Raw genomic sequence first — 26,678 nt, 5'->3', positions numbered from 1 at the left:
AAGATGTTTGAAGGATTTGAAATAAAAGCCCTGTTCCTCTGTTTCTTGGGTCTTGGTAGAAACTCTCTTCCTTGGCAAGATTTGTATTCACCCTCAATGAATCTAAGAGATGGCAAAAAGGAGGGTAAAAGCTGCATTTTTCCTAAACTCTAACTGGTCAAACAATAAGGCAACCCTGTAAATCCCAGTGCTAGTGTAACCACAACATATCCTTCCTGAAGATGCTGCTCCTGCAGGATGTGTCTATTCTAACATCGTATGTATCCTGTTGGGGGGAGAATGCCTTAAGAGAAGAGAACTGGTACCTTTCCTCTCTCCCGAGTCTGCCTCAGAACTAATGTGTGATGCATAGTCAGTGTATGTAGCGCTTGCGTTCGCACACTTTCTAGATGAAGTTAAACCATTTCAGTGGCTGGTTATGAGTTTTCAGGCTGTTTCCTCTCAGTGCAGCATTTTCACCGTAGCTTTACAATTGAGTGTTGCTTCCCCCTAGAGTTTGAAATCCTCTGGGCGGATCTTCATCTCGACTCTTTTCAGAGAGTAGGTTGAGCCATGCCAGCCGTACCAGGTGATTCCATCCATGTTTTTGGTGTGTTCCCCTTTGCGGTAGTAAACCCCATTCAGGTTGGAATCTGTGCAGCAGCTGTACCAGTATCCACCTTGCAGGAAACAAACAGAAAAAGCCTTTGTCTACCATTTAGTTAACACTGACATTCTGTGTTCATGAAGTGAACAATTTTCCTTCTGCAGGGAAGGAGTGGGAGAGGGGCTAGGGTGCAGAATTCATTCTGGGAGCCTGTGACCTTGGCAGCTGTCATTACATTGAGACAGGAGCTAAATTCAAGACACACTGTCTGGTGAGCCCTTCTTTGAAGAGTTCAGAGATGCAGTGAACAGGGCAAATCACCAAGATGATGTAGCCAAATAAGCCCAGTGTCTCTTTGTTAAAGTTCTTGTCTGAGGCACTTGATGCACCTTTTGAAAGTTTCATCTCCATTTCTTCCCTCTCTCCCTCTTTGAAAACAAAAGGTCAGCAGAGGACACTGTTTAGTGTTCTTAGCTGGTTGGCTTTAGTATGCATCTGAATGCAATTTGTCCGAGGGTATACTTTGCAACTAAGGCAACAGTAAAGTAGAACAGCTGAATTCAGAAACTTTTCCCTTGGGGGCTATAATTACTTCACCATAAAGCCTACAGAGGTGAAGCTTATCCCTCTACGTATTGGGGCTGTATTAAGAAATTCAAAATAACTGAGTGAGTTCAAAAGCACTCAGTTACTTTGGTGATGAGCACAGTATAAAAAGCTGAATAGAATATTCCATCCAGAAGCTCTCATTACAACATGAATAGAGCAGAGCTCAAAGTGCATGAACCCCCAGATGAAAATAATTCTACAAGTCACTGCAGCCCATATTTTATATATAGTCTTACATTTATTTAGTACCTTCCATCTATAACTGAATATAAAAAATACACAGGGATAATCTCACCCACCTCTGGAATAGCCAAGCAGATAGTTGATGCACAGTACACTTAACAACTGTGTAGTGATCCCATTGCACTCCTGTGGAAAGTGCAATGGGATCATTAATGTCTATAACACACATTATGGCTCTGAGTAGATCCCGTTTCAATTCTTAGATTGTCCAGATAACTGACATATTCTAGAAACACTCATCAGTTCACTGATCTGCCATCAGAATGTTAACAACTTAAAACAATTGATTAGTCTCTGTAACCGTGATGCCATCCATATGTTGCATAGCGTGGTTCATTCAAACACTTGCAGAGGAGGAATCTGTGTGTCTTACCTTTACGGAGCGCGGCACAGTCATCCACGCACTTGTCGTTGTCCTTGTCCTTGGTGCTGAAGGCTGTGTTGTTGTGGTACCTCAGGGAGTCATGCCCTGTGTTGCCGGTGTAGTTCCCCAGGAAAAGGCGGTAGCTATTAAACTCGTTGCTCAGGGTGAACTGGTTATATTGTGCATAGCGGATGTTGCCTTCCCAGTCCTGCCACAGGATTAGAGGGGTGAAGAGGAAAGATTCTGTTTTTAAATAAAAGTACTAGGCAGACTTTGGCAGCTGTGTTTACCTGGGATGCACATTAGCTGAGTTTTCAATAGTAATTTCTCTTTTAAAATAGAGACTACAGGCTAGACTGCAGGAACTCCCCTATGGCAAACTAGGATGAACAAATTTTCACTTAGCTTAGCAGGCTGGTGAATTACCAAGGCATCATGCTTACTAGATGGTCTGCGTTGACATTAAGTTCTATACGCAGAAATCTGGTACCTTTCCCTTCCATTCAACAGCCTTATCTTAAATGTGGACTAACTCAAGTTGGTTTTTCAGGGAGTGGCATTTAGATTCTCTGGAAGCCCCACAAACCACCATTTTGTCCATTACCCCATGCCCATCTCTCAAGGCCCCACACTTACAGCTTCCATTCTTCCAGTTAGGACCTGGACTGATTAATAACTCGCCAGCCATTAATAGACTGGAGAAGTTGCTGCTGGGCAATGCAAAGCACTCCTTCCTCCCCGCATGCTGTCTCTGCAGCACTCCTCCCCAAAGGAGTGAGCTTGAGTCCCTCCAATCTGTAGTTGGGCATCCCTGTGGATCTTTAAATCCCTAAAAGATGGTCAGCAGCATAATCCCTCCACCCTGGGCTATGACCTTGTTCACCGCAGTGATGGGCAAAATTCACCTGAGAATCCTTTAGAGTCTGTGGCTCACCCAAGATCCAATCTGTAGCCCCGTGAAGGTTCTGTTACACCGATAGTAAACACTGGGGAATATGCTTCTGTTGTGCCCCTAATGTTGCTGCCAGGTCTCTCTCGCATTAGTCTCTCGAATCTAAATATGTGAGTCTTTTAGCCCTCCATCGCTGTTAGGAGATTGCACTTTCTACCAAAGAACCACTGTGCACTAGAAGCTTTTGCTGTTGGAAGCAAGAACCTGTGAATTACCTCCAGCTCTACTCGCAGCAGGGTTGGGCGCCTGGAGAGCCGATAGATATTTTCATTCCCTAGCCAGAAATCTCCCCGGATATTGCCAAATCCTTCCTTGTATTGTTTCCAATCTCTGTTGAAAGAGATCAGGCCAACTTTGCGCCTCTGGATGATGGTCCAGCCACCACCGTCTGTCTCCATGTCACAATACACCTGTAGCAAGAGAGGATGCAGTGCTAACCAGTCAGTAGGGTTACAGAGTCCCACTTCCAATTTCATTGCATACAAGATCAGGAAGCAGGGCAGGACACACTCTGCACCAAACCTCATCTGTCAAGGGAGTTTGTTGGTTTGTGCAAAGAGGCACGAAAACCTGATTTGCCCTGAGCTTTTCTCTCTCCAATATACTCTTTCCATCCCTACTATATAAGATTCTGTAGGGATTTTAAATGTAATATGCCAGCTCCCTCCTTCCGGCACTGTAAAAACTGGACTTCGCTCTAAGTGTTTTTCAACTTTACAGTATTGAAGAAGCTCTGCTAGAACCAAAGGCATGCACTGTGTATGCACAGCATTCTTACCTCTAGGTCAGGGCTCCCCAAGAATTCATCTGGAGGCAGCTTGTAAACACCGGAGATTCTGTAATTCTTCTGGTAAAGAGATGAGCAGTCATAAACAGCATCTACTTGAATCAAACACAGGAAGTAAGATGCTGAGCAGGAGAAGGACCACCTACCGCGGATGTGTGCCCTCCAAGGCTTTAACACAGTTCTTGAGATAAACATTCAGAGAGGCCATTTTGTTGCATCTCCAGTGAAGTCTGAAAGGGTGGAGAAAAATCTGCCTGGGGTGTGATGTGTGCATGGAACAGTGCCTGAGGCTGCTCAACTCTAGATGAGCTGTGTGGCAGGAGTATTGGTGCTGGTCAGGTTTGCAGGTGAGAGAGAGAGAGGTGGCAGCATTGGAATATGAGATGCTTTCTGTGGGATGTGGGATTTCTAAGCCTTTTGTCTTCACTCTCTAAACAGAAAATACTCCTCATAGGATCTGGAAAGCCCACAAAATGAGACGGCACTTGTTAAAAATGAGAGTGATGATCAGGCTGGTGCTAGATGGGTGGTTGAGCCTTGAAGCAAATTGCAAAGCCCCATTGCATGTCTAGGTACAGTATTTGCAGATGCTGAAATAATCCATTAGTACAACTGGAGGAAATACTTTTGTGCGCTTTAAAATATCTTTCCACTAAGCAAATGAAGATTTAACCCTTTCTATGGCTGCTTAGCACAATACGATGGCATTAAAATTCTAGCACACAGGAAAGAATGCTGAATGTAATTTAGTCATCTCTGGCTTGGTTATAAAATGTACAAGTAAGTGGCTTTGTGCTTGGCTCTGGCGGGGGGCTGCCTTAGCACTTTACAGCATGCAGTCTTGTGTCTCTTCTCCCACCCATCAGGAGGTGGGGGTACTTTGAAAGCAGCACTTTTGAGAGGGAGGAAGTGCCAAGTGTTCAATAGCGACCCCTCTGGCCTGCTCTGAAGCGAATCTATGGGGGATTCCTTGTGCCTGAAGCCCTTGTGTGGTGGCCACAGTCTCGGGGTGCAGATGATGGTAGGGTGAGGGAGACTAAAATGGGGTAGCTCTGAAGAGCTCTATTCTGGATCTGGAGAGGAAAGGACAGAGATGCTGTGCTATACAAGGAAATAAATGGCTTGTATGTGTAACTAGCAGAATCAGAACAGGGTCCATTTTCTTTCAACTTTATAGCCTCCTAACCTCTTACTGTAGTGCGCAAAGCTCCAGCCTTCACAGCCATCTCTGTTTTGTATTGAAATTACCAGTGTGAATAAAATGTCCCTTCATACACAGGTCCCTGCGTGACAGAAAGGCAAGATCAGCTGCCTGTGCTGATCATGCGGTTGGGCAGATTAGCTGAGTTTGTCAATAAAACACATTGCGCGATAGTTTCTGTATCACAGTTTGCGATGGTGGGGATGGCATTTAGCTCATCTGAATCTCAGCCTTGCCAGCCCCCCTTCCTCTCTGGATAGAAGCTGATTGAGGGTAGGTGGTGCACATGGCTGCTTTTACAGGAGAGGAGAGAAGCTAGCTGGGATGAGGATTTATCCCTCCCAACGGTTTTTTCAGCATATTGCAGGGTGAATGACTTTCACCTGGTGGCATGAATTCCCTGCATCTGGCTGCTCAAGTCCCTACTTGGCTGGCTTTCTCTGTGTGCTGCCTTATTTTACAAAACCACATTGTGGTGTTACTATACCCCTGATGAGACTCATTACAGTAAAACATTTCTGTTTATTTAAGAGGATATAAATAGTGAGCAATGTTTCCAAACTAATGACATTAAACCTTTTCCTTAAGCAGAATTTAGTAAACACTAGTGGTTTGAGATTTTTTTTTTCCCCATTGTAAAACAGACCCAGAATTAAGGCATTTAGCACATACAACCACCCCAGGCAATAGTAGTCTTTAGAAGGAAGTTTAACCTTGTTGGAATGGGTTCTCTTTGGAGTAGACTTTCCTCATCATATCCAAAGCAAATGTGCTGTGAAACTTTCCTGCAACACTATACCAGGGAAGGAGGGAGAATTTTAAACTATTGAAATGTGTTTGTGTTATATCAGGGATTTTGCATAATCTATACCCTTGGATTTCTGAGAATTATTATTCAAAAGATGTCCTTTTTTATTTTATTCTGGATCAGACAGGCATAAAGATGGTGTTGCATCTGCAGTGGTGGTTAGAAGTGCCTCCAATTGTTTAACTAAACCTTGATCCCCTACTAGTGTTCTGGATGATATGGGCATATTATTGCTAGAGGTTTTCCCACACAAACTGACTGCCTCTTTATTCAGATTGGGATCATAGTACTTTAGGGTACGGGGGGGGGCGGTATTAAATGAGTCCCTCTCACTACAATGGCAGCATCTGTTCTGCTCCCCCAACCCTTAACAGAGAGCATATCTGATAGTAAACTGCTAACTGGATCTGTGGATTTCTGGCCAAATAAACCTGGCAGCTTTTTGCGCTGTTGTATCTGCAGAAGTGCACTGGGTAGACTGGCGTTCAGTAGGCACAGTCACCAGCTGTGTTAATGGGACATGCTAGGATAGGTTAAAAGTTGGTGGTTAGTTGGGGTTCTGCATTAAGAGGCGCATCTGGGAGCTTAGAGGCTCCGTCCTTACCAGCTGAGGTTTGTGTGACCGTCTGGGCTGCCTGCAGCTGCATGATGTCTATCTGGCTGTTAATTTCAGAGTACTTGCTCTCAGCTTCGGTGAGCCGGGACTCCATCTGCTTGGTGCTCCCTTCCAGCTCCATCACCTGCATAACCACATTCATCCAGTCGTCTTCCTGCTTCTTGCTCAGCGTCCCCAGCATGGTGCTCAGGTTGGCTATCTGCAGCTTGAGGTCCTTCATCTCATCACAGCAGCCCATCAGTTTGAGCTGGGTGTTCCCGCTGGTCGTTCTCCTCTTGGGAGGCTTCTGCAGCCACACTGGGTAGATGGCCAAGGACAAGGTGATAACACAGAGCCATGCCAGTTGCATAGAGACTTTCACTGGCATTTTCACTCTCAGCAGTGAGAACTCCTGAGTTCTCTGAGTCCACTGCAGATGCTGTGAGTGCAGCAGGGGCACGTGTGAAACTCTTCTGAAAGTGCTACAGCACGCTGGTGCCCTAACTCTGTTTCTCTCCCCCTCTCGCTCAGTGAAGGTGGAGTCTAAAGGGGACTTCTGCAGCACTTTCCTGTAGGAGTCTGTGCACTCTGGAAGTCTCTCTCTCTCAGCATCTTAAATATCTTTTCTCCTGTGTACCTCCACCCCCCTGCAGCCGTACACAGCATTCTGGCCCCTCCCAGCTAATCTGTTCATATCAAGTGCCTACGGGCTGAAATCAACATAGACTTAGGCCAAAAAAGGGGTGGGGAGGAGACTTCTTTCCACTCACCTGTGCCCTGTCGGGTGGGAGAGCGGGCTAGGAATTCATGGGAGTTTCCATTTGGGTTTTAGCCCTTTCGGTGTCTAAGTCTGGCACGTCAGAGAACATAACAGCATTGGAGGTCCAAGACATGAGGGTTCTCTAACAGGGATGATTTTGTAGCAATTTGAACAAGGTGACTTCTGTGCGGAATGCTCCTAGCTTTGACAGTCCTATTTGAAGTATTCCACATGAGCTGTATCTCTTGGGTGCTTTTCCGTTTTGATTTGGTGCCGAGACTATTTTAGCCATTTCATCCCATAAACGGCTAGTCCTCCTCTCTCTAGAGGATCTGTTGTTCCTGGAGTATGTGTCTTGTAGGATTTGGAACTGTTCACTTTAGAGAGGAGATGACTAAGAGGTAGTATAGAATGGTGACTATAGAGCAGGTAAATCATGTGCCTCTTTTTACCCTTTCTCATAATACAAGAACATGGGACATTCTGTAACATCGAAAAGCAGCAAATTTAACACTGACAAAAGGAAATGCTTTTTTTTACCCAACATATAATTAACCCGGTGAGCTGATACTGAGGCCAGAATTCTAACAGGCTTTTGAAAAAGAATTAGACATTTATGTGGATAATTAGAGCATCCACAGTTTTATATATAATATAGGATTAAAAATAATCATATTAAACCCTCATAGTTCAGGACATAAACCAGGAGAAACTTTCTCTTCGGCAGATTATTCTGTAACTGTCATCCACAAGGATTGTTCTGCCTTCCTCTGAAGCTTCTGTCCTGGCTGCTGTTGGAGGCAGGATAAGGAAATAGATGGAGCAAGGGCTTTATTCAGTCTGGCTGCTCCGATGGTAAATGTCATGGATGCCTGTTTTTAAAATAAATCAATTAATCTCGTTTGTGCCTGGTAGGAAGAAAGTGCGAAAGACACAATTGAGCCATCTTGTTCCACATGGAAGTCACTCACTGGTCTAAAAAGGAACTAGGATACATGGTGATAAGGTTTTAATTAGGTTAATTGATTTACTAGTCCCTGATGCATCTTGGACCTATGGAAACATAACTTGCTCTGGCACTCAGCTTTTACTCCTCCCTCAGACTTGTTAAACTTACTGCTAGATGTTTTGTTTGTAAGGATGGATGAACGGGCCAGCCAAGTAGTAACCTTTCAGCAAAACAGCTGTGGTGTCCTGGCAGGGTTCAGAAGAGTGGGAAGATGAAAGCATCAGAGCATTTGCAAAGATGAAGCATGGTTACACATTGCTTCAGACGCTGTATTTCCCAGGGGAGAGACAAGAGCAGGGGTAGAGATCTCTGAGCATGTAGCACGGGTGTCTTGGTGGCTAACCCCTCCTGTGTGCTGTACTCAGGGCACACCCCTGCCATCTGAGGCATTAGCAGGCAAAGCTCCCACATGTTTCCAGTGACCTGAGATGCCACCAGACTCCGTCAGTCAGGAGTGACAGGTGTTTTTGTTTGAAAGTACAGCAGCTCCCTCTCCTGTTGCTTGTTTTCTGTTGCTGGCATTTCAAGAACTTTCCGTAGCAAAACTGTGTTTTATACCACAAACCAGCATGTGCCCCACACGCAGACCGAAAGCCTGATCTTTTTGTTCTGCATGTAATCCTGTCTGAACCCTCTTCTAGCCAGAGCTTCTGTCTTTCCCTGGGGGCAAATTCTTGTCGGGCTGCAAGTGATGAGAAACATGTTTTTGTCAAAAACAGAGACCAATAGTGGACTAAGCTGGGTTCTTGTTTCTCTCCCCCCCACCCCCCCCCAAAAAAAGCATGCTCCCACTTGTGTCCCTGCTGTGGTCAAATCCTTGGTGTTCTTTTGAAATTCTAACAGCCTCCTTTATTTTTTCTAAGCAGTAAAGCTGATCAGCGGTGCTCAGTCCTAAAATAGAAGTGAAGCCTGTCAGTGATGTGCTACCCTCTGACAAAGGGACGTGGCCCACCTTTGCTGCTGTTCTACCTTCCTGAAACTCATTTTCATTTTCAAATGTTCTTAGCTCCTGATTACATCTTTATGACCACCATACTATATGAATCTCAAAAATTGGGGACAGGGTATAGGCAGTGGAGGGGCACTTGCAGTCCCCAAGGGACACTGAAATACATCCTCCTGCTTTCAGCATTGAAGTAATGAAAGGACCCAATGTTCAGACAAATTCTTGCCTTCAGTCAAGAGTTCTAATACAGAGGAGAAACTGGTCCAGTGGTGAAGATATTAGACTGGAAGACAGGAGACTTAGGTTTTATTTCTGGTCCTGCCCCAGGGCTGTTTCCTCTGAGGCAAGTTACTTCACCTCTCTCTGACTCAGTTTCCCTGTCTTTAGAATGGGGATGATACTCCGTTTGCTAAAGCACTTTGGTGTCTATGCTGTACAACAGCTAACAAGGAATGAGTCTTGGTAGACAAGAACGGAGAAGAGGGCAAACCTAGGAAACCAAGCAAACTTGTATATTGGAAGTGTGGACAACTTTATTTTCCTTGTTCTGTTGCAATCCTGTAACCCACAATTGATTCTGAATATGGTTATATCTGGCTTCGTGCCATTCCCTAAGCAAACAGGACTTGTATTACTAGCAGGTGTTACATAATTAGGAGTATATTAGTGTTTTCTAATTAGAAGAAGCTATCTCCTAGACCTGGCGGGATAGATTAAATCAGTGTTGGGCTTAAGTTACTCCTTCCTCTGGGAGCTGTTCCAGCAGGTGTACAAGTTCAAAGCGGGTGAAGCTAAGACTAGAAGGCAAACTGACTACTTGGTAGTTTGTCATTGCAGAGCACATAACATGCAGCTAGTAAATACTTTTAGGGACATAACCCACTGTTATGACAAGGTGCTTATTAGATTCTTCACTGCTGGCAAATTCCAGGAAATCTACTCCTAGCAAAAGATCCTTAGAGATGTGTGTATTTCCTCCAGATGTGTAATAATAAATGTATGTGTAGTTTAAGCGTTGGATATTTTAATAATGCTCATGTTCATTGTTTTTAACTCAGCAGCTCACAATTAGTAACTGATTTCTTATTAACATCAAATAGAATTGTTGACTGTCCGAGTGATTTGGTTATGTAACCAGTAATAGAGAATGTATCGAATATATGAGAGAATAGAATACTGCAGGCTTCCAGGCTGGAGGCACAAATCTGATGGAAGAATTATTTCTGAGAGAGACAAATCTATTCCCATTACCACATCCTGATTTTACTGAGGATGAGTAAGGACAGATACCTCTACAGTCTTTGTTGCTGCAGCCAGTAAATATATTCCATTATTATGGTTGCAAAAACAAAGAAGCACAATAGAAATGCAGTTCCTAAGAATAAAAACTAAGAGATGTAGAAAGACTTACTGCTTTTATTAGCTTTAATTACTAAAGTATCTGAGGGAAGAGAGAGGAAGTGAAGTGACCTGATTTTTAAAACATCATTGGTATAACTCCTGGAATGACGTGATATTTATACTAGCTTGGCAGTGTTCTTACCTTGCATATCTGATGCCTAAAGACACTCTGTTTCTGGTCTTTCCTTTTTCCCCTAAATGTTTTCCCTTGCTATTTTCCTTCACTACCTTCATTAAATCTCACTTATTAAAGGGCAGGAGATAGCAAGAGGGAGACTTTCTGCAGCATTTCCAACAGGGTTGGCTGAGAATTCTGTTATGGTTTTCACTGCCTCTCCCTACATCAGCAGGAAGCTGTGTGTGGGCTTTTATATCAACACTGGGAATCTAGCCAACTTCAGGGCCTGTAAGTGATGTGGTGAGACTTCACTGGAAAGATGAAGGGGGATTGGCGTGGCCTCTGAACAGTCAATCACTGCAATGGTTATTGAAAACAACTCTTCGCTGGCATTGGTTTCCCAAAACATTTGTTCCCAAGCATGGGAATAATGTTTAGTAGCTTGATGGAGAGGTTTAGTGGCGAGTTCTTTTTTCAAAAGTTTGTTGAATCAAGGACTCAGGGATGCCTGAACACAAATAAACCATAGAATTGGAGAAACTGGCCAGCAAAGGGAACTCCCTCTGCCAGAAGATTATGTGTTCCCCAAAGCTTCCACAAAGCCTCAGCTTCTAATCCCAGAGGAGAGCTCCCCACACTTCTGCACAGGGAAAAAATAAACTTGATTTAGATGGGTGACACTTTCAGAACAATGGGAAAGGGAGCCTTTCAGTGGGTGAGGAGAAGAGAAGAGGGGTTTGACCTCAGTTTTGACTCCCTAATCTTGCATAGCCTCTGTGCATCTGCATTAATGCACAAATGTGCCTTTCCTACCAAGCTTTTGAAACCTTTCCTGGCTGATGCAAGATGGCAAGTGTGTGTTCTCCACTCACTGGGGGAAGATTAATTTTGGGGCCGCCTGAAAGATGTCTGTTAAAGTTTTTTTGTGAGAAGGTAAGGGAGGGATCCAGTCTGTTTTCATTTACCTTCTCAGTTCTCAAATATCTTACAAATTTTGAATGACAGACAATATTGTTGGTGACCTTCGGAGAGCAAGGAGCACTGGAAAGCAACCAGGGGCATCTGAGAGAGAATCTTTCTATTATTAGATATGCAGGAGAACCTAAGGAGAGAAGAAAGCCCAGCATATGAGTTCTTTTCTTTTCCTTCTGGTGGTAGCAGCTCTGTTGATAGGTTTGTTTGTTTCACCCCCAATCCTTGTCTGATTTTTTTTGAAAAGCCTTTACAATACAGAAGTCTCTTTCTTATTCAGTGCATGTTTGATGCATTCATAACTTAACATTAGTTGCATTATATTTTAAGCAACGCTAAAACAATTTGCTGAAGACTTGAGTATTTAGTCCTTGCTCATTAGGACGATGAGTTTGTCCTGGGCATCAGTTTTTGAGACTACTGATTTCTCCCCCCACCCCAATAACCTTTGTCTTGTTACATTAGCTGGTCACCTCTTGTAATAACCATCCTTGCTACTATGCATGAGTGTGAAGAAAGGGAATTGCTTTCCAGGATGCCTGGCCAAGCAGGACTGGGGTGGAGGGAAGGAGTTTGCACAATCACAATCAAGGCAAAATCAAAAACATGGATTAAAACCTAGATTTTATCAAAATGTGCAGTGACTCATCCGTGATTTTCTTTGCCAAACTATCTTTACCAAACTCTTTGCCCTTACCTGGCTGCTAAGGATTATGTATGCAGACCACATAAGTGGAAATCACCTTTTGATTACTTTTATTAGCCTCAGTTTTCATTCTTTTCTGTGATTATAGCCTGTGCCACAAATGGATCTAAATTGTTCTGAACCGCGGTGACCGAAACACTCTTCCAGTGTTGCAACCTGACTGGTCTGCATTTTAAAAAGCTGTGGTTTTTACTGCTGCTTTAGATTTCCACATAAAATATGAAATCAGACTGTGGAAATTAGAGAAATCATATACTTTATTTTAAAATAATGCTATCAAATCCTTTCCATTGCTATGAAATCATAGAATATCAGGGTTGGAAGGGACCTCAGGAGGTCATCTAGTCCAACCTCCTGCTCAAAGCAGGACAAATCCCCAACTAAATCATCCTAGCCAGGGATTTGTGAAGCCTGACCTTAAAAACCTCTAAGGAAGGAGATTCTACCACCTCCCTAGGTAACCCATTCCAGTGCTTCACAACCCTCCTAGTGAAAAAGTTTTTCCTAATATCCAACCTAAACCTCCCCCACTGCAACTTGAGACCATTACTCCTTGTTCTGTCATCTGGTACGACTGAGAACAGTCTAGATCCATCCTCTTTGGAACCCTCTTTCAGTAGTGAAAAGCAGCTATCAAATCCCCTCCCCTCCCTCCCCCATTCTTCTCTTCTGCAGGCTAAATAATCCCAGTTCCCTCACCCTCTCCTCACAAATCATGTGCACCGGCCCCCTAATCATTTTTGTTGCCCTCTGCTGGACTCTTTCCAATTTTTCCACATCCTTCTTATAGTGTGGGACCCCAAACTGGACACAGCTGCCAAGTTGTGTTCCTGCTGGGGGCTGCCATTTTAATGATGGGTATCCAGACAGGAAGACAGCATGCTACCAGAGAGAGAGAACAATGGGTGATTTCCAGAGCTCTTTTAAGGTAAGAAATAGAAGAATTCCATAGATGTTCACACTAAAACAAAATACAGAACTTACCTTAAAAAAGCTATAGAAATTTCCTTCTGCTCCCCATGTCTGACTGCAGCTTTGATCTTCCCCCATGATGCTTGTAATCAGCTGACAATGCAGCTAGCTCCTTCTTCGTTTAAAAAGAAAAATTGTATAGGATTAAAAATATAGTTAGGAAGTATTTTGTCTTGCTCTTCACTTTGGATCAAGCAATTGAAACCCTCACACAAAAAAGATAATTTGGACCTTGACATCCTTTTTCAGAGAGAACCTCAAGAAGATATAAAATGGTGGCCAAACTCTTCTGAAAATAAAAATAATTTACATTTGGTAACTGGAAGTTGGTAAAATGCATTGCAGATGTTTGTTATTAACTTAACTGATTAATCGGCACTTTGAAAGCAGAACAACTCCTGCAATACAGAAGAGGTTAGGGAGGAAAGAAAAGTAGGTTTCACTTGAGTTCAGCGGGCCGATGGCGTTTTCTCTGTGATTTGAGTGAACCAGCACCAGACCCCAGTGGAGTCTCTTTATTTCGGAGATCTATTTGCAAAGTGTTTTACATTGACAAGCAGTGAGTATAAGGGACTCATCTTTTGCCCATATTGAATGCACCACTGAGTGTGCAAGTATAGGCAAAGTTAACATGGTCTTCTATGAAAAAAGGTCTTCACTATGAAAAAAGGTGTGTCTGCCTGCTCACTTGTGGGGGAAAAAGATAGACGGTCTTACCTATTTCAAGCTGAAATCCTACTGAAAACATCTTGCATTGAAAACATACCTTTTTTTTCCCAGCTTGAAGACATAACGGCCATACTGGGCCAGACCAATGGTCCATAGCCCATTACCCTGTCTTCTGACACTGGCCAGCACCAGATGCTTCAGAGGGAATGAACAGAACAGGTCAATTGAGTGATCCATCTGCTGTCGTCCAGTCCCAGCTTCGGGCAGTCAGAGGTTTAGGGACACCCAGACCATAAGGTTGCATCCCTGGGCATCTAGGCTAATAGTTATCCTCCATTAAGTTATCTAATTCCTTTTTTAACCTAGTTATACTTTTGGCCTTTCCATGGCAACAAGTTCCACAGGTTGACTGCATTGTGTGAAGAAATATTTCCTTATGTTTGTTTTAAACCTGCTGCCTATTAATTTCTCTGGGTGACCTAGTTCTTGTGTTTAAGTAGAGGGGGTAAACTACACTTTTTCTCCACACCATTCATGATTTTATAGACTTCTATCATACCCTCCCTCCGTCAATCATCTCTTCTGTAAACTGCACAGTCCCATACTTTTTAATCTGTCCTGTGGAAGCTATTCCATACCCCTAATTATTTTTTTTGAGATGGGGCAATCAGAACTGCATGCAGTATTCAAAGTGTGGGCGTGCCATGGATTTCTATAGTGGTATTATGTTTTCGTTTGACAGTGTCACCTGTTAAGGGGAGGGCTATATGGGGGACTCGCTTTGTGCTGAGGTTGGCCAGCAAAGCCAATTCTGCCTTGGGGATGTTTTCGCATCTTTTTATCCTGGAAGATTTTGCAGATCGTTTTTCTCTGGAAACTAAGAGGAAAATATCCACCTGATTCTAGTCCAGTAAATTGCTATGAATCCCAGTCACAACACTGACTAAAAGCTACTGATGGCTCTGCCTGACTGGAACATTAGCCCCTCGGGATTCTGTGTGTGCCTGAATGCTTTAGCGCTGTTCGTTCTCTGTCCAGTCCCAGGCAGCAATAACTGAAAAACAGTCTTGTAATTCCTTAAGAATGTAATAGAATTTTAGAAGATTGTGTCTGAACAATGCATTAATGGCAAGTGTCTCAGACCCTCAACCTGCCTGAAAAGGAGTGACAGCAGTAAGTCTTTGAAATCTGAGGGGGGAGAAAATACTCCATTGGTATTAATTTTAAGCATACGTTTTGAAGGTGTTGACACTGCTGCTTGTCATGTTACTGTGTGGCTTCCAGGAAAAGCACAGTCTGTCCCCCCAGCCTCAAAAGAGCTGGTCTCCAAAGAGGTGTGAGTCAGTTTTTAAATGACTCGTTTCCCTTTGAAAATACATTCCAGTAAGCTATGGTAATGGTGATTTAATGAGCTGTCAATATGCCTTCAATAATCAGTGAGGTGAAAAGATGACTCTAAGGGAGGAGAGAAGGCAGAAATCCAGCTAATAAACAAGAAACTCGGACTCAAACAGGATAGGGCCGAACCCCACTTACTTACACACACACACACACACACACTCTCTCTCTCTCTCTCTCTCTCTCTCTCTCTCAAGAAACGGCATATTGAATGCTCTGCAGTATAATATGAACTATAACCTGTATCACTCAAACAACACCTGTCAGATTAATGAAGGGTGCACAGTGATTCATGAACCGGGCTTTGTGGGGATTTGTTTTACTCTTTATCATACATAGTAGGGATGAATAAGACCAATTGGAATCATCAACTCCATTTCTCTGCCAGTGCATATAATCCCCTATTGCATACAAACATGAGAACAGTATGCAAACTTGCACTGCTCAGAACTGCCACCTTGGATCCCCCTACCCGCCCTCTCCCAGTCATTACTGTGATTTTTTCCTGCCTCACTGGAGGTTTGCCGTGGTTAAAGAAACCTCTATTTATACTTAAGTAACGTTTAACAGAAAGTCAGTAACACATTAAGTGTGTGGCAGTTTCAGGAGCTGTCCTCGGAAGAAAAATGGTGGAAGCATGCAGTGGGGAATGTCTGCTCGATCAGCTTCTCACAGAAGTGCCTTTGTGCCTTCTTCCATGCTGCTCACTAACTTGGTTCATCCTTCCTGCATTTATCCATAAGCAGCTACCTTCAGCTCTCTCCCCGAGACCTGCCTTGGCCATATTATCTGCAAGAAATTGATGATGATGGTTTGGGAGGTGAACGAGGCCAAGCTGCACTCTTATTTATCTAACAATTAAAATTTTGCATCTCTATTTCCATAAAAATCGTATCCCTCTACCCTACCCTTCACAAGTCACTTGTCATCTTAAATTGTAGTCTCTTTGCGACAGTGGCCATTGTGTTCATATGTCTATATGGCATCTACCACAATGGAGTCCTGATCCTGACTGGACCTCCGGACACTATTGTGATAAAATAATCAGTACATTTATATAGCTAATGTATTTCTCCAACCCTCTGGATGCCTCTTTGTCTGTCACTTCTACTGCAAACCTGCCCCATCAATCCTGGCACAGCTGTTCCCCTCAAAATACAAAGATATTCTGCTCTCCCCAGTCCTCAGCAAACTTGCACTTAATCCCAACCTGCCTTGCCAGCTACCCATCCCTTTTCCTTCGGGCCTGCACCTCTGAATCCATCAGACATACCATTTTCAACTGTTCTTCAGGTTCCTATACACCAACTTCATCTTGGAACCCCTCCAGCCTGGCTTCTGTCCCCTTTGCTCCACCGAAGCTGCTATCTCACTGAGCTTTACCAGTTACCTTTTCCTGGATAAATCTCAGGACCTTTACTACATGCTCAACTTTCTTGAACCCTCTGCTGCTTTTGATGCTCAGTGACACCTGCTTTAAGATTCTGTCCTCCCTTGGCTTTTGTGACTCTGTCCTCTCCTAGTTCCATTCCTGTTTTTCTTTGGTCATTCCTTCAGTCCAGCATTGTCCTTCCTTTGTGATACTGCCAGACAGCAGTGCAGAGACCATTTTATTCCCAAGAGACACTGTATCCTAAGACCCAGACAGCAGCTCTTGGTGAAGCCCACATCACCAGCAATACAACCCAGCCTCCCCACTAAGCTATCGACATTTGTTCTGTCCAGTGCCCTACCAATTTAATGGCTGTGAAAAACACATCACGGACCATAAAATAAGCCCTTCCCCATGAAATCCAATGTCCCCTTGTCCCTAGGAGCGCTTCTAGCTCCAGCTGGGCTGGGGAGGTACAGGACTTGTCCATCCCCTGCACAGTCACTGGGGGCGAGGGGACCAGACCCACCTCCGGGTGCCTCCCCCTGGTATTGGGCAGCAGCCCCAGAAGTTCTGCAGATGGAGGAGGCTTGTGTAGTTGAATCTTATCTTACCTGTGCAGCTGGGAGCGCCCTAGCAAGCTGCTAGTCTAGGCAGGGCTAAGGCAGGACAAGACTTGCTCTTTCCCTGAAAGGCTGCTCTTGGGTATCTCTCCTGGCTGCAGATCAGTCTGCACCCCCTTCCCCGCACTGTCCAGCTCTGAAGGCAGCACAGAAGTGAGGGTGGCAATTCCATTACCTCACTACAACAGGTTTGCAACGCCCCTCCTCCCATCTCCTTTTGGGTCGGGACCCCTACGGTTACAACACTGTGAAATTTCAGATGTAGGCATCTGAAAATGTGAAATTTACCAGTTTTCAAATCCTATGGCTGTGAAATTGACCATAAGGGACCATGAATTTGGTAGGGCCCTATCAATGCATGCTTGGCCGGTGGGTTCCTGCCAAAGACCCTCTTCTGTTGTAATTCCTACAAGATATGAGCAAACTTATGCTGGTTAGGCTGAGAGTCAGATGGGTACATTGATATTTTGGGAAAGGATGTAATTTCATAACTATCATATTTATTTGTATATAAAAATTGTATCTCTGTTTTATTGCCTCCCTTTTGCCTGCTTTTTGGTTGCTTGTCAGTATCTCTCTGGGGTAGGGACTGTATCTGTATGTCACCTAGCACTATAGAACCTTAATCCTGATTGGGTCTTCTGGGCGCTACAGTCATATAAATAAACAGCTGAGCTAGGCTCCTCTTTTGGGATTATTTCAAGGACATTTTACAAAGTAATATTTGACTCTTCTATTTAATGCCCAGAATTGATTTGTACTTAATACACTCTGAGTTCCTGTTTTGTTCTCCTGTGAATCATTCAAATAAAATTTAAAATTAAAAAATTATTTTTGACTTCTTTTCCTTCCCAAATGGGTAATAGTTGAAGGTATTTTTGGAAACTGAACCATTCATTCCTCTGTCTTATTTTCCTGCTTCTTCATCCAGAATAATCAGAATTGAGTCTGTCTTTGTTTTTGAACAAATATAAGATGGCCAGATCCTGTGACAACAGGTGTCATTACAGATAACAAGAATATTGTCTGCTGCTCTAGTAAAGAGAAGATTTTGTTTAGTAGCTTTTGCCAACTGAGTGCACAGGTTGGATTTAGGGAATTCTCATCACATTAATTCTTATAGGAAAAAATGCTTGATTAAAAAAAACAAACAAATAATGAAATATTTCCTTTTTTGGAGGCTGAGGAGGAGATATCGCCTCTTAAATTTAAGAAAACCCTCTCTTCTGCATTGGATAACGAAAAGAGGGAGCACATAGAAACTCTCCCCATATGAACCTCTAGTTTTAATCATAGGCTTTATGTTTTTACTTCACTGCTAATGCTCCTGGGCTGCCCATGCCAGTAATCTGGATTCTGCACTGAGAGTGTTCACTCTTAGAGCCCTTTCAGGTAGAACTTCATCCTGTACCGTGTCCATAGGAAGGTCTCACCTGGTGGATGGGGGAGAGGGGGATGGTCTGCCTGTGGGCAGTTGTGGGAGGACACACGAGGTCGCCTCTCTATTTCTTCCTGCCAAATGAACCTCCAATATAGATTTGCAGGCCTGAGCGCCTTCCACAGTGTGTTCCAGAACCTCCCTGGAGGATGAATAGAAAGGAGTAACCTGGGTTGACTGACAGATTCGCTTTTAAAGACCACCATTTTAGCCCTTGTTTAGTACCTGGGCCAGAATTTTTATCATGCGAGAGAAATATTCCTGACGGACAGCTGCCAAGCTATAGACACGCAACTTCCTTTCTAAGTCAAGGTCATTCCTCTCTCCCTCCCTCCCCCACCTCTCAGGCTAACAACAAATTGTGCCTTGTTAAGGCTTGACTGGAATGCAGAACATTTCGTTCTACTCTGGACAGCAAAGGGGAAGCATGCACATTAAAAAAAAAAAAAGAAAGTACCAAGCGCTGTCAAGGAAGGAGCTATGCTAATTGCTGAAGAATAAAAGATAATGGCCAATTTGTCAGCAAGCGTTGACAAGAAAGATAAAGTTGGAAGTAATTAACTGTCTTAGGTACTGGGAGTGATGTGTCTGCCAATGGCTCTCTAAATCATCAGGCTATGAAATGTGACAGACATTTATCACTTTTATGATGCAGCACTGACTAGCTCCTGCTGGGGAACTGTGGAGGCGGTATGTTCTTTGATTGTCACCACTGAGACGCGGGTGTATTCCTAACCTGTCCTGCCTGGGTGACTAGTTCTGGGATGTGTGGTTGGCTGTGTATACAGAGCCCAATAGTATCTGATTCAGCTTGGTGCATTTTGAACATTTCATCTTCACTACTCCATCTGGTGATATCTGAAATGTATTGAGGAAGCTTGGTCTAACTTAACCAGGCTGGAAGGAGTTCAGGGTGAGAGAACTAAATCAGGAGCCCGTGACAACGTTATACTAATATTTCACACTTCTGCTGGTGTCTTTTTGCAAAGCACCCGGAGCATTTCACAGCCATTCATTCAGTAAGCCTCACGACACACTGGTGAGGTAGGTTAAGTCTCATGATCTCCGTTTTTACAGCTAGCTTAACTGACACAGGCTGACTTGTCCTGGGCCACAGTGGAAGTTGCTGACTGTATAGAAAAGAACCCGGGAGTCCTTTCCCAGATATTTGTGCCTCTCTGCATTCTTTGAAGTATAGGATTATATCTCCCATCCCTTGCCTTGCACTGACTTAAATGGGTAAGGGACAAGTTGTGGGTGACAGTCTGGTACCAGAATGTCTGTCTCAAGTCCTTTATGTTGCATGTTTCCCTTTCAAATCACTGTAGCGGGAAGGGAGGGTCTTGGACCATTTAGGCATCCAGAAGCCCCACGGGAGACAGCTTTGTAGTGGATTTAAAACAAACAAACCAGGAGCTAGCCTGCTGGTTTTCTGGCTTCCTCCTGTGCTAGGGCAGGGGAAAAGCACCACTATTGGTTATCTCTGAGGCACAGAGCTGGGTCTCCGTAGAGCAGGATGAATTAAGTTGGCACCTGTTTCTCTCTGGTGCCCATTAATGGCGTTTTGGAAATGTGGGGATTAGGAAAAGGGTTCTTCCTATCTCAAGTATGCAACAGCACAAAACGTTCCAGGCCCCATCTTTTTCACAGCTCTTGTAGTGTTCCTGAGTCAGCATTAAAGGCTAGACTGTGGCATGAACAGTCTGGCCTGGCTGAAAAGTCCCATGTATCCTTAAAGATGGGTTCTGTGTGCTCCATAGGGTGCACAGAATTCTCATTGCGTAGGAAACAAGATGATATACATGATGCAGCCAGATTAAGGGTTGTGATGTAAGTAGGCTACATGCATGGACAATGAAACTCTAAATTGTACACAGACCTGGGAAAACATGGATATTAACTACTAAAGAGCCATTGGGAACACCTGGACTTCAATAATAAAATACAGTAAAGAAGCTCATCTGATCGGACTGCAGGGGACCTGTGTTTTGATCATGGACTTCTCTGGCAGAATTTTTTGTACAAAATAGATGTACTGGTTTGATTTCAGTGGCAAAAAGACTGAGGCTAGATTATGTAGAGTCCAGGGTTATAGATGAAGTCAGGAAAATCAGAGCTGGAACCCAGACCTCCAGATTCTGAGCCTGGTGGTTTAGTCACAAGCCCATCATTCCCCACAAAAGAAACTTCAAGAATAAAATTATTATACCACTAAGAAGGCTACTGAAACATTTCTTTATCACCCCCTGCCTCCTTAGCTCAGCTAGTGTGAACAATGCCACTTCAGCTGAAGGCTCTCTCGGTATTCTCATTATACATCTGTATTTCCAGGGGTGTTGTAATTGAAGGGAAAAAACAATCAGCGGGAGAGACATGAAGCACTGAGAGAGGCTGGCAATGGCTTTGGTCTTTGAAATTAGTTCTTCTGTTGGTAAAAGAGATCAAAATATGTTGTGTCTGTGCCGCTATTTCCTGATCTGTAAAATGGGTATGCCATCTCGGTACCTGATGGCACGTGGTGAGAATTAGTGCTTCTAACGGGCTTGGACACTGACTTAAAAAGCACTGCATAAATGTGTATGACACTGTACTACTTGGAGCCATCTTTACTCTGAATTGGCAATTCTAGTCATTTCCAACCACCTCCATTATGGAAGTTCTGTGACCATGTTGGTGAGATGAGTGTTCGCTGGTAAAGGTTTAAGCATGAAGAATTCTAGCTGCCAGGATTAGCTGTCGGTTGAATGACCAGAATCTGACTCGGGCTGTTTCCTTTCTTCCCCTTCAGTTAGTTCAATGTCATGAGGAGCCATGGGTACGATTTATGATTTGTAGGGTTCCTAGCGTGCCTGGGGCCCCAGTCCATCCCCAAAACAGATGTCAGTGGAGTTGCTTTTCCTTCCAATCCGACAGCCAGAGGAGGAAGGACAGCCCCTGAACTGCAGACTGTGGATAACAAAAGAGAAGAGACTCCAAGTGGTCACTGGTTTGGCTTATTTAGGGCCAGTGCTGTTCTTGCCACACACGAGGAAGGGCTAAGGCAGTTTTGCATTGACTAGCTTGTTTACTGTAGTGTTTAAATGAGAGGGCTGGAGGAAGCTTGAATGTAAATTATGCTCAAAGTAGGTATTATGTTCTTCTCCCCAAGCCTGATCTCGCTGAGTGCTGAGACTTCGCAGCTTCCATGGCCTGCAAGAGAACCACTCCTATGGGAACTCTTGAAAGTCTGTGAATGAAAAGAAGACAGACAAGGGCTTACAGAAGCCATGGAGTTGAAAATAGAGTGGGCATATTTGCAATGGCAAGAGCCTATTTGACAGGCTAGCACCAAACCCTTTAGGGTGCATACATGATAAAATTATTTCTTCTCTGTTCCCATGGAGCAAATTATTATTTGGTACATATCTCTAATCTAGTTCTTCAAAGGGGTTGGTGGTCCTGGTTTTTTTGTTTGTTTGTTTGCCTGTTTTAAAGTCAGCAATCACTTGGGAGCTCCGAATGTCTGCAGCTGGTGCTTGATGGCACAAGGGTCTTGCATATGTGAAGGAAGATCAGAGGAAAAGGGCCAGAGAGGAAGTCTTAGCTTCAGGCAGAGTAAATCAGAGGAAATTAAAATGAAGAAATGGAATACGCGAGCAGAAACATGAGTTGTGCTTAAGTCTCTTGCTGATCACTACACTAAATCTTATTTGAATCCCTAAATCTAGTGCCAACAGAGGGAAAACTGGTGGCCTAGGAACTAAATGAAGGAAAAAAACAGAATCCTTTCCAGCATTCATAGCAGTGATTCTTTACAAATGGAACTGGCTTTCCTCCACAGGTGCGTTTGTAATCACATTCACTCAGCGATATGCTAGCCTTGCGACACCAAGCCAAGGCCACATTGATTTGCAAATTTATTTTTTATATAAAAAATGCACACAACTATATTCCTTGCACTTCTGTCTCCTCTTGTTCATTGAATAGGGGTTTGGTTGAGTTTCACCATTAGTGAAAACACTCCAGTTGAGCAGCTGTGTCTTCATCTAGCGTCCCACATGGAGGCGGCAGCTGTGAACACTAACACTGGCGTTAGGTCTCTGCAGGCTTTTGTTTCTGGCTTCCGTCGGCTTCCTCTGCCATGGAAAACTGGGCAATCGGTAGCTAAAAAGACAGCACCAGAATTTGAAATGTGGGCAGTTACCTTGGACAATGGGGGAGGACAAGTCATTTTAAATATACTTCCTGGTTCTGAATATAGGCAGCAACAGATACTGGAAAATCTGTTTTTCCCTCCGCTCCCCTTCCTCCCTCCCATGGTTGCTATAATCTGCTAACTCCAATTTTATTGCAGTGCATTTTATGGCACAATCACCATGTAGTTATAGTCAGTTACACTCTGGAATTACCAACACTGCTGGGGACGTGTATGCTTCTGGGATTCTCTAACTGTAATTTGAAAATGCAAGAAAGTATGCAAAAATGTGGGATTTCTGTGATCTGGGTCTTTTCCTACACTGAATCCAGAAGGTTAGTTCCAACCACAAATGCACAGTTACAGCTAAAAGAGCCTTCACTGAGATGTCCTCTGATCAACCCCCTATAGTAAGCTGTTGTGCACACCTGCCATCCCAGAGGTCACCAGCATGTTTTCAGGTAGTGCCATATGAATCTTTAGGTATTTCCTGTCCATTTGTTTTTAGATGGTTTTACCTATTTTAGTCAGGCCTCATATCCATTACAGAGAAATTCATTAAAAATGTCAAAATAAATTTTTTAAACACTGCTCGCTACAATCTCTTGACCTTTACAAGGCAAAACGGTGGCTCATTGTTATCTGTGTGACAGTTCCACAAATGGCTCTAGTGAAGGCAACCATGGAGACTTAAACCAGCAAGTCACACTCTTATTCATTGGGGTTCATAGAATGCCATCTGGCCTGCTGAGAACTGCCAATACCTTGCATATAATCAATGCAATTCAAAGCTCTGCAATCCAGGACCAGTTTTGAGCTCCTAGGTGATGTGGAAGCACTGGGGTCATGAGTTGATTCAGCTTCCATTCTTACTTGAGGAAGGGGAGCAGTTAGTCTCCTGTTCTCCAGGCCTGCTGCTGGAGTGGGAGATGGGGTCTCAGCCTATAAGTAGCATGGAGAAACGAGAGAATGGAACTTTTGCAGAGAAAGGAGGGAATGATGGAATTATTGCAGCCATTCTCAATCAGTCCAGCCCCATTGTGTGAGCAGAGAGTTTGAATTCTGTGGAGCTATGTGTATTTCTGAGTCTTGAGAGGACGTACTTCAAGAATACAGGAGAAAATATTAGTTCATCAACAGTTGCCAGCTGTCCTCCTCCCCTCTATGTAGTCTGCTCTTTAGAATCAGCAGTGTTATGCAATCACCACTTGCGTAAGGGACCTTGAGACTGTGTATATTGTTTGAGCTGTTGTCTGGCTTGTGTATGTGGTGTTAATATGTCTCTTGCACAGTCCAATAAGTGTTATTTTCAGCAACTCAAGCAGCTTTTGAATAAAAAAAAAAAAAGCAGGGGTGGTGTTTCATCAATAGTTGTACCTGACACTGTTCTCAAAGTTGGGGAAAATTTTATGCTGGTCCTCAAACATCAGTGACTTTGCTAAATGTTTTTTTCTCTCCTTTTTCTTTCTAGCATTAACAATAAGCTGCAGCAGCCCGAGGCAGCTGCTGGGGTGCTTGAGTATGCCATGAAGCACTTTGGGGAGCTGGTGAGTCTCTGTCAAGATGCTTGGCTCGTCCTGTTCCAAGGCGTCTCGATGTTTTCAGAGTTTCCCCTGTGGGTATACACCCGTTCTGTCATATTTCTTCTCTTCACTGTAAAATACCTTTAGCTCATGTCCTTGTAAATGTGACTCCGTCAACGTGCAATTTCAATTTCCTCCCTGTCCTAAATACTCATTTAGTGTTGCCACACCTTGTTAATCAGCTGTTGTGTTCCACTCCAAAGGTGGCTATATTTTAGTGGCAGGTGAAGTGATACTGTTTTGTTAAAACCTTCTTATAACGTGCCAAGCACTTTGGAACTGTTAGGATGCATCAGTATGTTTGTGAAAATGATTGGGCTCAATGCAAGGGTAACTGGGCGAAATTGAATGGCCTGTATTATACAGGAAGTCAGACTAGATGATCTAATGATCCCTCTGGCCTTAAACTGTATGAATCTGTGAAATTCCTAGAGTGAGGGAAGCCATGTGTAAGTCTCAGAGCACCAGACCAAGGTAAATAACGTGATTGTAATATATTTATCAAAGGATAAGGCAAGCTCCAGAAAGTTATAACAACCTGGAAGGTTAGGCAGGAAACCTGCTTCTCGTTGGGAAGTATGGAATGTTTACAGGGAGAATTTCCTTGGCTGCTTCCCTATAAGTAAATCACTGTTTGAAGGGTGCTATGATAAAAGCATCACATTCACTTTTCCACATGTTTTATAACCAACGTAGAGTCTCACCTGTCGTGACTACTCTGAACAGTGCTGCTCACTCTTTCGTTGCTGAGGAGGAGGTGTGGGCAGGAGAACAGTCCTTCAGCTCTCATGAGTTGTGCTTTAAAGCATAATGAACCTCTGAAGAGCAGCCTGAGGTTCTCTCTCTCTCTCTGCTTGTCCTGACACGTTTTAATGAAATGCCAGAAGTGATGGAGTAGAAAGCAGAGGCTATCTGCCAGGTCTGTGGTGGACTGCAGACATGATTGTCCAGCACAGAGGGAAGGGAGAGTCAGCTGCTGTCTAGTGTACTGAATTAGTGCAGTACAATCTCACTGCGAAGCTCTTGGACAGAAATACTGGCCTATTCTGGCTCACATGTTTTTTTTTTAAATGCTCCTCATAAAAAGGAGAATGGTGGGAGTATGCACGTCCCACAGAGAACGGATTCGCTCTCCTAGCCGCATTTACAGCGTTCAAAGTTTTTTCACGGCTGTGGAAATATAGGTGATTCAGGTGATGCTTGTGGGTGCGGGTGCTTTGGACTCAGCTGCCTGGCCAGGTACCAATGAAAGTACTTATTCAGGCAAAGGCAGCAGGGGAAGCCCCCTTCTGAACTAATCCCCCAAGTCTCTGTAGGTGGGCTTGATCTAATGGCTAAATTCAAGATTGCTAACCTACAGAGTGGAGGCTAAAGCCAAAATGGTCAAGCTTGTGTGCCTAAAATTAGGCACTTAAATCCACACTTAGGCACCTAGATAAGTGACCTGACTTTTAGAAGAGCCCATCTTGCGGACTCCATCCTCTGTACCAGATCAGAATGGGAGGAGGGTAGATTCCTGAATGCAAGTGAAGAGGAGAGAGAGAGTGTGTGTGTGTGTGTGTGTGTGTATATGTCAGTCAAACTGACTGACTGATTGAGCTGCCATTTTGAAGGGCCATTACCAAGAGGTACCACTGACATCTGTGAGAATTGTGGGTAGTCAGGAACTCTGAGTAATAAGCCATTTTATTTGGATGTCTATTCCTTTGACGGAATGGAGATAGATATATTATTGTTGTTCCTATTGTTACATTTTTGGTAGGCACTCAGCTACTTCAGTGGCAGGGCTGCATATGCACCTAGATAGATTTTAATTAGGGTTGTATCTCTAACCCTCCCTTCACGCAAGTTAGCACAAGAGCTTACCCGATAGCTGGTACATCTTGGTAATGGCCCTTAAAAATGGCAGCTCAATCAGTCAGTCAGTTTGACTGACACACACACTCCTCTTCACTTGCATTCAGGAATCTCCCCTCCACCCATTCTGATCTGGTACAGAGGAAGGAGTCTGAAAGGCAACTTTCTTGACAAAAGGGGAGGCGGCAGCAGAAATGCAATGGACAATGTTCCCCTTTTAAACAGACCCATCTAGTGGGGACCATTGGGAATGTGGATACAGGTCAGGTGTAAGCACAGCAGTGATGGGATTGATTCAGGTTGAACGCTTTTAGAGGTGCTATGTAAAGTTTGGCCCTAGATTGGAAAAGGGGCCCTGTATAGGCAGAGAACTGATATTTTAGAATGTCCCAACAGCTGTTGTTGCTTCCTGAAGTATCTGCTTTGTGGAGGGTGCAGAGTCACAGATTATTAGGGTTGGAAGGGACCTCAGGAGATCATCTAGTCCAACCCCCTGCTCAAAGCAGGACCAATCCCCACTTTCCTAAATGGCCCC

At 43.8% G+C, this 26,678-nt stretch overlaps 2 protein-coding genes across 6 annotated transcripts in view; one reads left to right on the top strand and one right to left on the bottom strand.

The window, feature by feature from the left end:
- The window catches only part of MTOR (mechanistic target of rapamycin kinase), a 101,399-nt gene that overhangs the window by 35,447 nt on the left and 39,274 nt on the right, over positions 1–26,678 (top strand). For all 4 annotated transcript variants that reach the window (XM_075060358.1, XM_075060359.1, XM_032775433.2 and 1 more), the window contains one exon: positions 24,175–24,250. In XM_075060358.1, coding sequence (XP_074916459.1) covers positions 24,175–24,250 — 76 coding nt within the window. The remainder of the gene's footprint in view (positions 1–24,174; positions 24,251–26,678) is intronic.
- Positions 406–6,737, bottom strand: ANGPTL7 (angiopoietin like 7). Of its 2 annotated transcripts, none has more exons than XM_032775435.2 (5): positions 6,155–6,737; positions 3,533–3,636; positions 2,970–3,164; positions 1,812–2,010; positions 406–659 (listed from the first exon to the last, which is right to left on the bottom strand). In XM_032775435.2, exons 1-5 carry the CDS (start codon positions 6,531–6,533, stop codon positions 490–492), a joined length of 1,047 nt encoding a protein of 348 aa, XP_032631326.1. In that variant the 5' UTR covers positions 6,534–6,737; the 3' UTR covers positions 406–489. The 2 variants fall into 2 exon arrangements, with proteins under 2 accessions (XP_032631326.1, XP_032631327.1); XM_032775436.2 differs by having other exon boundaries at positions 3,533–3,633; positions 6,155–6,616.

The sequence above is a fragment of the Chelonoidis abingdonii genome, chromosome 23 (assembly GCF_003597395.2).
Source record: "Chelonoidis abingdonii isolate Lonesome George chromosome 23, CheloAbing_2.0, whole genome shotgun sequence".
Taxonomy (NCBI): domain Eukaryota; kingdom Metazoa; phylum Chordata; order Testudines; family Testudinidae; genus Chelonoidis; species Chelonoidis abingdonii.
Note: the sequence above shows the minus strand (reverse complement) of the source record. Positions and strands in the feature narration are given on the sequence as shown.